Source organism: Podarcis raffonei, chromosome 6 (genome assembly GCF_027172205.1).
Source record: "Podarcis raffonei isolate rPodRaf1 chromosome 6, rPodRaf1.pri, whole genome shotgun sequence".
NCBI classification, from domain to species: Eukaryota; Metazoa; Chordata; class Lepidosauria; order Squamata; family Lacertidae; genus Podarcis; species Podarcis raffonei.
Genome location: NC_070607.1, coordinates 1,810,115 through 1,823,380, shown reverse-complemented (window position 1 = coordinate 1,823,380; position 13,266 = coordinate 1,810,115). Strand labels below are relative to the sequence as shown.

The 13,266-nt window shown below is 43.6% G+C and overlaps 1 protein-coding gene across 1 annotated transcript; it reads right to left on the bottom strand.

Moving 5' to 3' along the window:
- Window positions 1-1,475: 1,475 nt before the first annotated feature.
- On the bottom strand, window positions 1,476-3,060 carry APOBEC4 (apolipoprotein B mRNA editing enzyme catalytic polypeptide like 4). Its single transcript, XM_053391096.1, has one exon. It carries the CDS (start codon window positions 2,965-2,967, stop codon window positions 1,918-1,920), a length of 1,050 nt encoding a protein of 349 aa, XP_053247071.1. The 5' UTR covers window positions 2,968-3,060; the 3' UTR covers window positions 1,476-1,917.
- Between the last annotated feature and the right edge of the window lie 10,206 nt (window positions 3,061-13,266).

Sequence of the window (13,266 nt, the reverse complement as noted above, 5' to 3'; positions counted from 1 at the left end):
CTTAGCGGATCAGCTGATAAGCGGCTTAGCAGATCAGCGGCTTAGCGGATCAGCTGTTTAGCGGCTTAGCGGATCACTTGATAAGCGGCTTAGCGGATCAGCTGATAAGCGGCTTAGCGGATCAGCTGTTTAGCGGCGTAGCGGATCAGCTGATAAGTGGCTTAGTGGCTTGGGAAAAAGGGGGGGGGGAGGAAAAAAACCCCGCAGGAACTCGCAAGACATTTTCATCCTGCGAAGCAAGCCCATAGGAAATTTGTTTTGCGAAGCACCTCCAAAACGGAAAACCCTTTCGTGTAGCGGGTTTTCCGTCTTGCGAGGCATTCGTCTTGCGGGGCACCACTGTACCTGTTTGCCTGGGAGTAGGCCTCATTTATATCTTTGGGGACTTCTGAATAGATATGTATAATAATAATAGTTTTATATCTTGTACCGTGCCCACCTGACTGGGTTGCCCCAGCCACTCTGGGCAGCTTATGACATAATATAAAAGCATAATAAAACATCAAACATTAAAAACTTCCCTATACAGGGCTGCCTTCCGGATTGTGTGCAGCAGATTTGTTGCAGCATACACTTTCATGGACTAGATCAGGGGTCTGCAACTGGTCCACTTTCCCTCAGACCTTGTGGGGGCTGGACTATATTTTGAGTGGGGGGAAATGAATGAATTCCTATGCACATCAGGCAGGCCCCACAAATAACCCACAGGTGCATTTTAAAAGAACCCATTCCATGCAAGAGTACCAGGCAGGCCAGACAGTATTGTAGATGATAAAAATTAAAAAAAATAAAAATCTTACCTGCACTGATGATAGTCATTGTTTGGATGGGGGGCTCCTCGCCTGGGTTTGGTGCTGCATTGTGGCCTGCTGGGCCTCCTGCCGCTGGCGCCTCTTCCATGCTTCGGGGGTGGGATGGGGGCCCTTCGGGGGTGGGATGGGGGCAGCAGAGGCCAGAGCGCCGCTGTTCAGCCAGTGGGGAGAGCTCCTACCTGTTCTCTTCACCCTCACTCTTTTCCCTCCGCCCGTAAATCTCTCGCCCCCTCCCCTGCCCAGGATGGTGCCTCTTTTCCCGCCAGCGGCACCTCTGCCTCCTCCTTTTCCTCCTGCACCTCCTGAAGGAGGACTTCACGCAAGAACGTGTGGCGGCTTCCCTCTTTTTTGTCTTTTTTTCCAGGGAGTTCAGACAGCGGCCGGGCCAGGTTAACAACCCTCGTGGGCCTGATTTGGCCCACAGAGCCTAGTTTGCCAACCCCTGGACTTGACTGAACTTCATCAGATGCAAGATTATTCCAGGAATAGGTATCCACCCACTCCGAACCATTATGCTTGCAAGTACTTTTAATAATTTCAAAGGGAAGTTTGAAGAGCTACCTGTGATATCCACTAAAAAGCAAGGCGTAGCAAAAATAAATTGAATTTCCAAATAGCGCTGATGATGTCTGGGCTGACTTTAAGGTATTTTCTGGAGATGATAGAAGAATTGAATATTAGTCTTTTACATGCAGCATGTTTGATGATTGGATTTATTTTATTACATTTATATCCCAGCTTTCTGTTGGCAGGTACAAGTTTACAGCCAAAACTGCATAGAACAATGACAACAAATCAGTACAAAATAATTATTATAAAGGAAATATCCTTAAGATGAAAGTTGTCTTAATACTCTAACAGAAAATGGAGGATGACGCTGTCCAGTAGCCACACTGACTAGCAGAATTGCCTTAGTCTCTTCATTCAGCGGCTCGAAGTTGGTGTTTCCTATGCTGGCATAATAGCCACAGTACATATGAAAAACATGCGTATAAGCATTTGAGCTGCTTACATGCCGAGTGAATTGTCAGCCCTGCGTTCAATTTTTGAATGAGGTGAATTGGATCCTGTTTCTGTGCAGTTCATGCTCTTTAGACTTGATACTTTAAACTCGTTCAGTAATTCTTTCCGTGTAAACAGATCTTCCGTTTGGAATTACTTGCAGACGTTTAGCTTTGCTTAATGACTTATCTGGCATTTTTAAGTGTCTGACAATATTTTTAGGTTGGGGGTATAGTGGCTGCTTTCTAAAACTGGAAAAAACATCAATGGGAGGTGTTGAATGGGGGGGCGGTATCCTCAGAGGGAGCAATCTACCATTCATCATTGGTGCTGGATGCTGAGAGTCTGAACTGGGCAAAAAGTACTTTTGCAGAGATGGCAGAACAGTTGGGTGTCCATAGCCTGGCTGAGGCTGGGTCTTCATAAAAGGAAATTTCATTCCTGTAATGCTGCTAATTTGTTGTGCATTTCGTCTGTCAGCCCATACTCTTGCAGGCAAAATTGGATGATGGAGACTTGGGTGTTGTATATTAGTCACAAAACTGTTTAGGAGGGAATGCCAAAGTCCACCACACAGTGGGCTCAATGTCACCTGAGGCCACATGCTAGCCAGGCTTTGCAGAGCTTCACAGTTCCATGTGGATACTGGGAAATCCTCCTCTGTGTGGTACAGCTGTGCAAAATAAATGCAGAGTGTAATGTCTTGATACTTCATCAGGAAGTTGTACATTTTGCTTATGCAGCCATGCTCTGCCTCGTTACAAGGTGAGTAGTTTGAATAAATAATTATGTATCCAGCATTCTCATAATTGTGCACAACTGAATCTAGATAACCGCCTATTTCAAATAACATTGATTCTGGATGAATGTTGTACTCTGTGCAATTTGTAGCATGGCCTTTTTGAATTAATTTCCCTGATGAATGCCTCAATTCATAAAATAGAAGGTGTTTATTATGGGAAGGCATTGATCTGTATGGGAATCCAAAGGCATTATGAAATTCTACATAAGGAACTCTTGCTTCTTCACCTGTTCTTATGTGATAAGGGCACTTGACACAGCTTTGGCTCACTGTTAGCCAGTAATATGGTTTTACTACTGTACCTTTATGTGCTAGGTATTCTTGGCAAAATGTTTCTGTTTCTAGGTTCATAGTGTATGGAAATATTGCTCCTGTAAGTTGGACAATCCTGAAACACACAAAAAATAAATTCCTAGTTAGTTATTCCCGCCCCCCTTATTTGGAATCTTTGAAGTTAAAGTTGTATGTATATTACAAATTTAAGCCAGATATGAACTGGGTTAGTTGTCAGGGCTTCTGTATGTGAACTATAGGAGCAGAACTTCTTTCTTTACTTAGGGTTTCTTATTAGAGAACCAAGAATCATGATTTCCTAAGTTCCATGGTTGGAAGCCATGGAAGACAAAGTAATTTACATTTGTAATATACGTATATCCTAAGAAAGCCACTAGGGTTGCCAACCAGCGAGACTGACCAGAACAGGGGTCGGCAAACTACGGTCCGCGGGCCAGATCTGGCCCAATTGCCCTGAGGATCCCGCCTGCGGATGTTCCGTGGATCAGCGGTTCTGTTTGTTCATTTTTTCCCCGTTCATTTTTTTTGGGCGCCATTGCCCCACAACCACCCACCGCGGCGCCTCTCCCTGCGCCTGGCTTCTCCGCACCCTTCTCCCCACCCTGCGTAGTGGAGGAAGTGGGCTGGGCTGAGCTGGCTGAGCGCCATTTTGGGCAGCACCTCTCTGGAGCCAGCCAGCCCTTTCGGGCTGCTCATCCCTCCGCCGCCGCTGACAGCCTCTGCTGCTTGCAAGGGCAGGCACAGGAGCAGCGGTTGGCAGAGCACAGCGCAGCGTCTCTCCCAACTGCGGCTCCTGTGCCTGTCCTTGCGAGCGCTGGCGGCAGCGGCGTGACGAGCAGCCTGAAAGCAGCCCTTGCAAGGGCACAGGAGCCGCAGTTGGGAGAGCGCAGCATGGACAGCAGCATAGGTAGGCAGGGGGAGGGGAGGGGCTGGGGGAGAGGGGGAGAGAGAGAAGTCCCTCTGCCGTGCGCACCCGTGTGTGTGCGCTGTCTGGCACGCCACAAGGTCTGGGGGACAGTGAACCGACACCCTCCAAAAAAAGTTTGCTGACCTCTGGACCAGAATTTTACCCTCTGGGCTAGTTGCTAGAATTGGCTATGGTGCCAGAAAAATGGCAGCTGAGCTGTTCTTTTGTCTGGTATAGTGCATTTTTGAGCTTTCTGTCTCATGTAATACTAAAATATGACATGGAAGATGGTAGCCACATATGCAGTGCAATGCACAAACATTTAAAGGCTGTGCATTTTTATGAATATCAGTGTATGCACACTGTGCTACCTCATAGAAGACCACAGAGGTATGTGGCATCATTTTCAAGGGGCATTCAGTGCAACAACCTGCATGTTTTTGTCATCTTCCCAGCAGATCTCCTAACAAGGCCAATGAATACTTGGGCCTCTCACTGCCTGCTGCCTGTAATGAGCACTGAGGTTTTGCAGGAACTAGGCCCCGAGCACTCTGAGGATTTGTGGGAGCCAGACCCTGGCTGTGCCAACCTTATATGAATCAGGCGCAGGCCAGCAAGCACAGTCAGGTGACAAGATGCACTGCAGCTGGGAGCAAGCCCAGGAGAGCTAGATCAGGCCTGCATTTCACTTTTGGTCTTTGCCACAGCAACTTGGTCTTTTGTTGAGCTCCCGTGACCCTGCATCGTGACCTTGCCTGGCTAGACTTCTCACCCACCTTGACTCAGGTACGCTTCTGGACTTCCTCTTGCCTCTGACCCTTGTTTGACTTGCTGCTGCTTCCTGACCATGGACCCACCAATTGGACTGCCTCTTGCCCCTGCTCCCTCCATTGGACTTCACTTGGCTACTCGGACTGCCTCTGCTACCAGCACCAGCACCAGCACCCGTACCCCAGTCTCAGCGTTCCTGCCCAGGACTCTTGCCGCTCACGCCCCGGAATGTCACTCTCTGAGCTGGTGTGGAGCCACTGTCACCTTTGGTAGGGTGACTTATGGTGAAGCACTGAAGTACAGATTTGATGGTATATCCAGATAGTCTTCTGATAAATGAAGCACTTCTTTCCTAAAGGAAGGGCATTCAGGGAAACGTTGTTACTCAGTTCTTATTTGAAAAATTGTCTCCCAATGAAGGAAAAAGAACTCTGCACATATTCAACAAAACTCAGCTTTAAATGCCAGAGTTATTCATACTGCAGCAGCTCTTCCAGATATTTTATATCCGAGGCACACTTTTTCAGCATCTAAAATTCTTAAATTCATTCGGCAATAATAGGTAGGTATTTTATGTTAAAGGTAAGGTAGGCAGGTAAATCTGCAGGCAGGTATACTCCATACCGGTGGAGCAGCAGTTAAAAGTTCCTACCTTTCCCCACCCAGTTGGGGCTCTGGGATGGGGCTGTGCTTTCTGACAGTGCTGATGCTTCTTAAGAATCATCTGTGCTATATTTTCAGCTAAAGTTCTTGTTTTATCATGGGGTCCAGTGCATCCTTATTCCCTAAATGGAGGTGACGTTGCTTCCCACCTTGGTGAGGAGAAAGGGATTAGTGATGCTTGGGGCCTCTGCTCCAACAGACATAGAATAGCAGGAGCATCCGAAATGGTGGATTAGTTTTCAGTGTGTACCTCTGTCCTTGCTTCACACTAGTGTGCACATATTTTTGCTCTAATAAGTGGTAAAAAGCAGTTTGTAGCTTCTTCGGCAGAGAAATTAGTTCTTTCAAGCAATTTGACTTGCCAGATTGCGCCTTTTGAGGCAAGACAGGCAACATTTGCTTATGTTTGTGGGATTCATCAGGGAAAATATGGGGGATATTGTATCCTTCCCCCCCCCCCCTTGTGTGAGAAAGGCTGGGCTGCTGATTTTGAGCGACAAAGGATTAAATAGCCTATTCCTCTCTGTGCAACCTGAAACCACCCAACTATTTTTCCCCTTCTTTTTAAAATGCAAGCATGGGATTAGCCGTATCCTGCTCTTCAGAAATAGCCACAAAATGGTAAAAGCATGCAATAAAAGCATTGCTTCCTTCCCAGAAATGAGATAAGATATACTTTGCATTGCAGAAGCTAAGCATAATCTGTTACATTCTTATGATTTAATAACTGAGCTGTACTTACCGTCAGTGTTCTCAAGTCCCAAATGCCAGTAATAAGCACAGCCTTACTTGAATTGTTCTGCTGTTTTCTATTGTAAATAATGTAAAAAATATTTCCCTATGATCAACCTTTCACTTTGAAAGAAAATAAGCTATTTTTCTTCCTCATTTGCTTCTGGTACATATGATTGTCGTTTGATCACTTTTATATTGTTGCAGTGTAGGAGTTTCCGTTGCTCAGCAAAGGAACATGGTTGTACTGTCAGTTTCAAGTGCTAAGATACCTAGCTGTAAACATGAGCCTTACCTTTATTTTTTGAATGAGTGGCTCTTGTGCCTGATTACAATTGTCATTAATGTATGCAGTGAGATCAATGTACATAGTATGTTTACAGAGTAAAATAAGGAACAACAAAAGTATAGGTGTCTGCTTTAAAGATTTTACAATCTCAAACATGACAGTACAAAGGATAACAGGAAAGAAAGAGGCATGCATGAAAGAGCCAAATGTTCGGGGAATGACTGCTGGCAAATGTACAACAAACCTTTCCACAAAATCAGCAAAGGTTCTTATTTTTAAGGGGGGAAAGGGGGGAATATGATATAATAAGCTGCATTCCTTTACCCACCTTCCTTGGAGGTAAGGCACACTGAACTCATGGAGACTTTTTAATAGACTTGTATAGGATCATGCTGTAATAATGCTCAATGTTTGCACAGCAGTTTCAAGTGTTTTAACACTTCATGTTCATGTCCTACAGCGCTTGTAATCCTCGCAACAGCCTGTACAGCAATTCTTCTCAAACTCTGTGGTGGACCAGCAATTCCCCACCCCACCAATGTGCCAGGGACTGGTGCCATACTTTGTCCTTGAAGTGCCACACCCAACATGGGCTGCAGTGAAGTCGGTGTGGACCGGAAGCCAATGGCTTATGGACTGCACTTGTCAGTGAACCGCTACTTTGAGTAGCACTGCTGTAAGTTGTCTTTATTCTCCCACATTGCAGAGGGAAGAACAAGAGAGTGGCTTGCCTGAAGCCACCTAGTGAGTTCATGATAGTGACTTTGTTGCCACTGTGCTACACCAGGGTAGCTAGGTTTTGCAAGGGAAGAATGCACTTTTCCCATCACTTCCAAAGAAGCAATGAACAGTGTATGTAGCAAATGGGTGTGTGTACTTGCTTTCTTTTACTTAAAGGAAATTCTTTTAATAATGAAGGAAGAATGACAATGTAAAAGATTTATTCAAAGTTGGTAATTGAAGAGCATCTGAACAAGCTGGAGAAAAATGGCAGAAACAGAAGTGTAACAAGGAGACGAGGCTTAGTATGTATATGAGCCAAAGCAGCCACAGGATGGCAGTATAATAAAGATACAGTACTCTGTTTTATACACTTGGGCATGAGAACTGTGTGTGCTTTATTTGCCCATATTTTAAAAGACCTTAAATTTGACGTGTGTGTTTTATCTTCTGGTGCAACGTAACAGGTTGCCTCATAGGTATGCAGTATGTTAACTGTTGAATGGGAAGCTAAAGAGAGACGCATCTGGGGTGTTGCATTTCAATGTGCATGTGACCTAAGTTTTGTATCAGGCCTGCTGTGCAAACCCTTTGCTCCTCTGCCAGTTCCATCCTTGCAAGCCAGCAGGAGTTGAAACTGACAAGGATCCTATGCTCCAGCCCCTCAGAATTAAGCATTTTCATCAAATCCCCTGCCAGCTTTTAAGCATGAAGTCTGCAGGGGAGCAGAATCCAAGAGTATAAGTGAAAGAATCTGTTTTTCTCTTGCCACATACTCTACTCTCAGAACAAGGAACTGTATGTATCAAAGGAAAAAAGCTAGCAAGAAAAGTGTGGAGCACAATGAAACACAACTGATTGTTCATGAATTTCGAGGGCTTCAGCCTTTTTATTTTAAACAGTTCTAAAGCAAAAAGCAGGTTTGTTTCATTTGCACCAATATAAACATTTGATGTATACTTGACCAGGATTATTTTCATGAGGAAATACTAAAGTCACCAAAGTCAATAATCCAGAACTTTTATATAGTATTCTTAATTTTCAATTCACTACATGCTGTTTAAATGCTTTGATTATCAAAAGTATCTCTGACTATCAGCTGATGGGAGTATACAACAAAATATGACTTCTCTGATTATGATATTTTGATTTTTTAAATTAGTTTTAAAATAATACAACACAAAACTGCAACCAATAAACATCTCCCCCACCCACTTACAACCAAATCCTGGTATTAAAGGGATAATTATGATATCCCCCCCCCCCAGCATGTAATTAAATCCATCACATAGGTACAGCCTAGGAGTATCCAATAGTCCTCCAGTTTGACTGTACAGATGGTCAGCAGTACAATTAAGATACAAAATATCATGAAGATAATATTTTTGAAGATGCAGGTGACAGAGTGTTTTTCAGCCCTTGTTATATACCATGAATTTCCACAATATGTCATAAAACGCTTGTGGGTTTTTGACTTCCTTTTAATATTCCTATTTTATGTGTTAAGCTTTTCCACTATGGTTATATGCCAGGCATTTTTATACCAAAGTTAAATATTCAAATTCTACAGTTCCTATTTTAAAGCAGCATATAGCCCTGCTGCCACTACAGAATGTCAATAAGTCCTTCATTTTAATGTCCTCATTTGACACTTCAAATATGGATTGATTATGAATTTCTCATGGACATCTGTTTGACCACTGTTGGAAGAAGAGCACTAGACTAAGAGAGACAGCTATTTTAACAACAATAAAAATCTTTGTCATTGTCATGGAAGAAGGTGTACTGTTGTACTCGGTTAATGTGGCTTATGAAAATCTGTTTTTCAGTGCAAGAACATAATTAGATTAGGGATTTATATAGAACTAGGTGAAAGTTCATGTGATGTATAATTTTGGTCGCTGGAAGTGTGAAAGTAACACCATTCTTCTATTAGTTATATGAGAGACTATTGTCACTAAATAAGGCACTGATGCACACAGAGGTAGAAAGAGATGTTAGGGGCAGAAAACTGGTTTTGTTTCTTCTGGTAACACATTCTGTGAAAAAGGCCTCCTTTTAGTTCTGAAATTTAAGTACTGAAATGTCATAGTTTTCAAATGTGCTTCAGTGGATTTGTACGTGGCTTCATCTAGTAATTAAAAGTTCAAAGTCCAGGAGTATCACATGGTCTTCAAACAATCCAAGGCTTCATGTTTCTTTGTAATATGCCTATTTGATTGTAAGGTATGTAAAGAAGGAAGAAAGAAAGAAGTATGGTGTTTTTGTTAGGTTCTTTTGCCTGGATGCTTTAGTTTCATTTTTCAAATTTTGGGTTTGGCTCTCCAAGGTGTGATGGTGTTCAAGTATCTGGGTGGACAAATCTGTGTTAGGCCACTGCTCCAACTCATTCCCCCCTCCCCCCAGGTCTTGCTGATGCATTCCAGATTGGTCCCTTGATCGATGATCAAATCATGGAAGAGTGATGTTTTATTCTGGACTGACATGACCTTCATCAACAACAACACCAGGCTGGAGGAAACTCTAGCATGATTTAAGAAGGATGTTGACACGCTGGAACATGTGCATAGTGGGGCAACCAAGGTGATCCAGGCTCTGAAAACCAGACCTTATTTGGAGCGGTTGAAGGGGCTGGGTATGTTTAGCTTGGACAAGAGACTGAGAGGAGATATGATAGCCATCTTCAAATATCTGAAGGGCTGTCACATGGAAGATGGAGCAAGCTTGTTTTCTTCTGCTCTGGAGGGTAGGACTGAACCAATGGCTTCAAGTTACAAGAAAGGGGATTCTGACTAAACACCAGGAAGAACTTTCTGACAGTAGGAGCTGTTTGACAGTGGAACTGTCTCTCTTGGGAGGTTGTGGGCTCTCCTTCCTTGGAGGTTTTTAACCAGAGCTTGAATGGCCATCTGTCATGTATGCTTTAGCTGAGATTCCTGCATTGCAGGGGGTTGGACTAGATGACCCTTGGGATCCTTCCAACTCTACTATTCTATGATTCTACCCATGTCTTGCTGGCTCTGGGACCAATTATGGAGGGGGATAGACAAGTGCCTGCCCCACCCCTCCTGTTAAGGTTACCATCTAGTAACATCTTGTGGAATAATTTTTTATTTATTTATTTTGCTTTTGCTGCCTGGGGATACAACAGGGTGCTTGCAGGGTGCTCACCACATGTTCTTGACCATTGCTCCTCATGGCTTATAAGATCTAGTCAGGATGGAATGACTGTATGGATCCAGGGAGTTCAGTGTTCGAAACAGTCTTGTTCTAGGCACATTTTGCAACAGGGAATTTCATTAGCGCGAGCAGTTTCTGAGCTCTGGGTGCAGTACTGCGCCTCAGATTTCAGATTAAAACTGCAGAAAGGAAGGAAAAGAGGACTTTTTCTGCCTTCCTACTTCCAGCTACCCTGAAGACTGGAGAAGAGACCCTCTTAAGAGTATTAGGGGGGTGGGCACTGGGGGAGTAATGGATGCTTCTCTGTGAGTGCCAGCAGCTGGGCGTTCCTTTGACATTACAGTTAGAGATGCTTGTGGTGCTGAAGACGGAGGCTTGTGGCTTTAACACGCCTGCTCAGAAGTTAGTTCCATTGAGTTCAGTGGGAGTTCTGCTAGGTAGATTGCTAACCTAGGACACACCAGCATTTTACTGTTATTTTCATCCTGGTGGTCCTTGGATCATAGTTTGAGTACAGCTGGCCTTGCTTCATTCTGTACACAATATGCCTCTTTTTCCTCTACAGTACCAAGCAGCAGTATCTGGAATTGTAAGTACAATAGTTTACTGTTACTTAAGACTATAAATATTGGGATCCATATAAGCTAGTTTACATGATGAAAAATCAGTTTTGAATTTGGTAGTTTCCTAATTCATCTACAGTGGACTCCTTCATGCCAGTTTACAATAGGAATTGCAGAGCATAAACATGTTATTGTTGGGATGATTGGTTATTTGTTACATAATTTGTCAGTGTCCTACTTTCAGGCCAAATGTAACAACTTTGTTCTTGGAAGACTAAGGCATCATAAATCGTGCAGCACAAAGCTCTTTACTCTGGATTTTGTGAGAGAGTTTGCAAATTCCAACGTCTGTTTACTGCATGTGGTTGATATTCTCCCAGCATTTGTAACGATAGCTTTCATTTTATTTATTTTTATTTGATTTCATATTTGTATCCTGCTTTTCAAGCTGCAAAACAGCTCAAATCATAACAAGAGAACAAAAAACCCCACCAAAACATTTAAGTAAATATCAATATAATACCTAGAAACAAAAATACACCAGTAATACAAAAACAATAATAAAAAGCCCAGAAATGTTATCTGGAGATTTGGAGTGGGGCTACTATCAATATGTTGATGGTGCCCAGCTGAACGTTCAACCATAGTGTGCAAGGTGGTAACAAATAAAACTATAAATTCAAGTCTACAATGCATGATTTATGAAATCCACTGCCACCCTATGATATAACAGCTATGAGTCTATGTACCTTTAAAAGGCAAATTAATTCATGGAGGGGTGATATTTTGATTTTGTTGGTTATATGGAAGTTCCATACCAGTTGCTGGGGAGCAGCAGCAGGTGAGAGAGCTGTTGCCTTGAGGCTCTATGTGTGGGTTTGCTGGAGTCATCTGAATGGCCAGTGTCAGAAGCAGGATATATTGTATTCGATTGACCTCTGGTCCAACTGAGGTAATAATAATAATAATAATAATAATAATAATAATAATAATAATAATAATTTATTTATATCCCGCCCTCCCCAGCAGAAGCTGGGCTCAGACTGGCTAACAACAGTAAAGTGATACAACATTCTAAAATCAGTTCATTATAAAATCAGTTCATATCAGATTAATGGCAACCATTGGGCTAGAGTTCTGTGAGGATTGCCAAAGGAGGGGCTCAGGTTGTGTCCTGGCCAAAGGCCTGGTGGAACAGCTCTGTCTTGCAGGCCCTGTGGAAAGATGTCAAGTCCCGCAGGGCCCTAGTCTCTTGTGACAGAGCGTTCCACCAGATCGGAGCCACAGCCGAAAAAGCCCTGGCTCTGGTTGAGGCCAGCCTAACCTTTCTGTGGCCCAGGACCTCCAAGATGTTTTTGTTTGCAGACTGTAAGGTCCTCCGTGGGGCATACCAAGAGAGGTGGTCCCATAGGTACAAGGGTCCTAGGCTGTATAGGGCTTTAAAGGTTAAAACCAGCACCTTAAACCTGATCCTGTACGCCACTGGGAGCCAGTGCAGCTGGTATAGCACCGGGTGAATGTGATCCCGCGGTGAAGACCCCGTAAGGAGTCTCGCCGCGGCATTCTGCACCCACTGGAGTTTCTGGGTCAGTCTCAAGGGCAGCCCCACGTAGAGCGAGTTACAATAATCCAGTCTAGACTTTAATGTAGGTCAAAACTCTGCCCTTGTTGTAGTTTCCAAATACTTCAAAGGAAACTTCATGTGGAAGTGATTTGGACAGCCATATAATGGTTTATTAAACTGAAATATGATTGAGCCTTTTGCTCACATTACCTTTCTCCAAGCCAACAAACAAGCCAGGAAGTCTTAAGTTAACTATTGTTCCCTATTTTATCTGAACTGAGAAACAATGGTTAACAGCTTTGGAACAAGACATGCTATTGAGCCAAACTGTGGCTTCATATCCTGCTTTGTTCTGAAGTATTTAACTTGTAGGTTCCTCATTTGGATGAAATGGGAAGCCAGAATTAATAAAAATTTCCTGGCCTGTTTGCTCGATTTGCAAATGAAGTAAGGACTGTTTAAACAGCTACAAGTCATATTCTTATCTAGGCTGTAGAATGTATTTCTGGGGCTACTAGATTGCTCTTGTGCAGAGGGAGGACCAGGATTAAGCAGGAGCAGTTTGGCTTTGCGGGTGGAGCCACAGCAATATCCTCCCTGCAGTGGATTAAATTAAGATCAATAAAACCAAGACTTACAATCTAAAAGATATGGTGCAAAAGCAAAAAAGGATGAGGAGGGAAGAGACAAACAAACAAACCCAGGCACCAGTTCATAGCCATTTTATAACGACTTTTTGGAATGGAAACAGTTTAGGGAGAGGAGGAGCCCAATAGAAATGGCCCTTCAGCAGAGTAGAAAGTGCCTTTCTCTCCTCCTGCTGTTGTGACAATGGAGAGAGAAGCCCCAGTGGAGTGATGCTGCTTCCTTGCTTCTCTTGGCTTCATACTGAGCCTAGCAGCATGGAGCCCTGGCCAGGCATCTGCTCTCCTCCCTTCTGTATGGCTTCTACTTCTCCTTTTCTGCC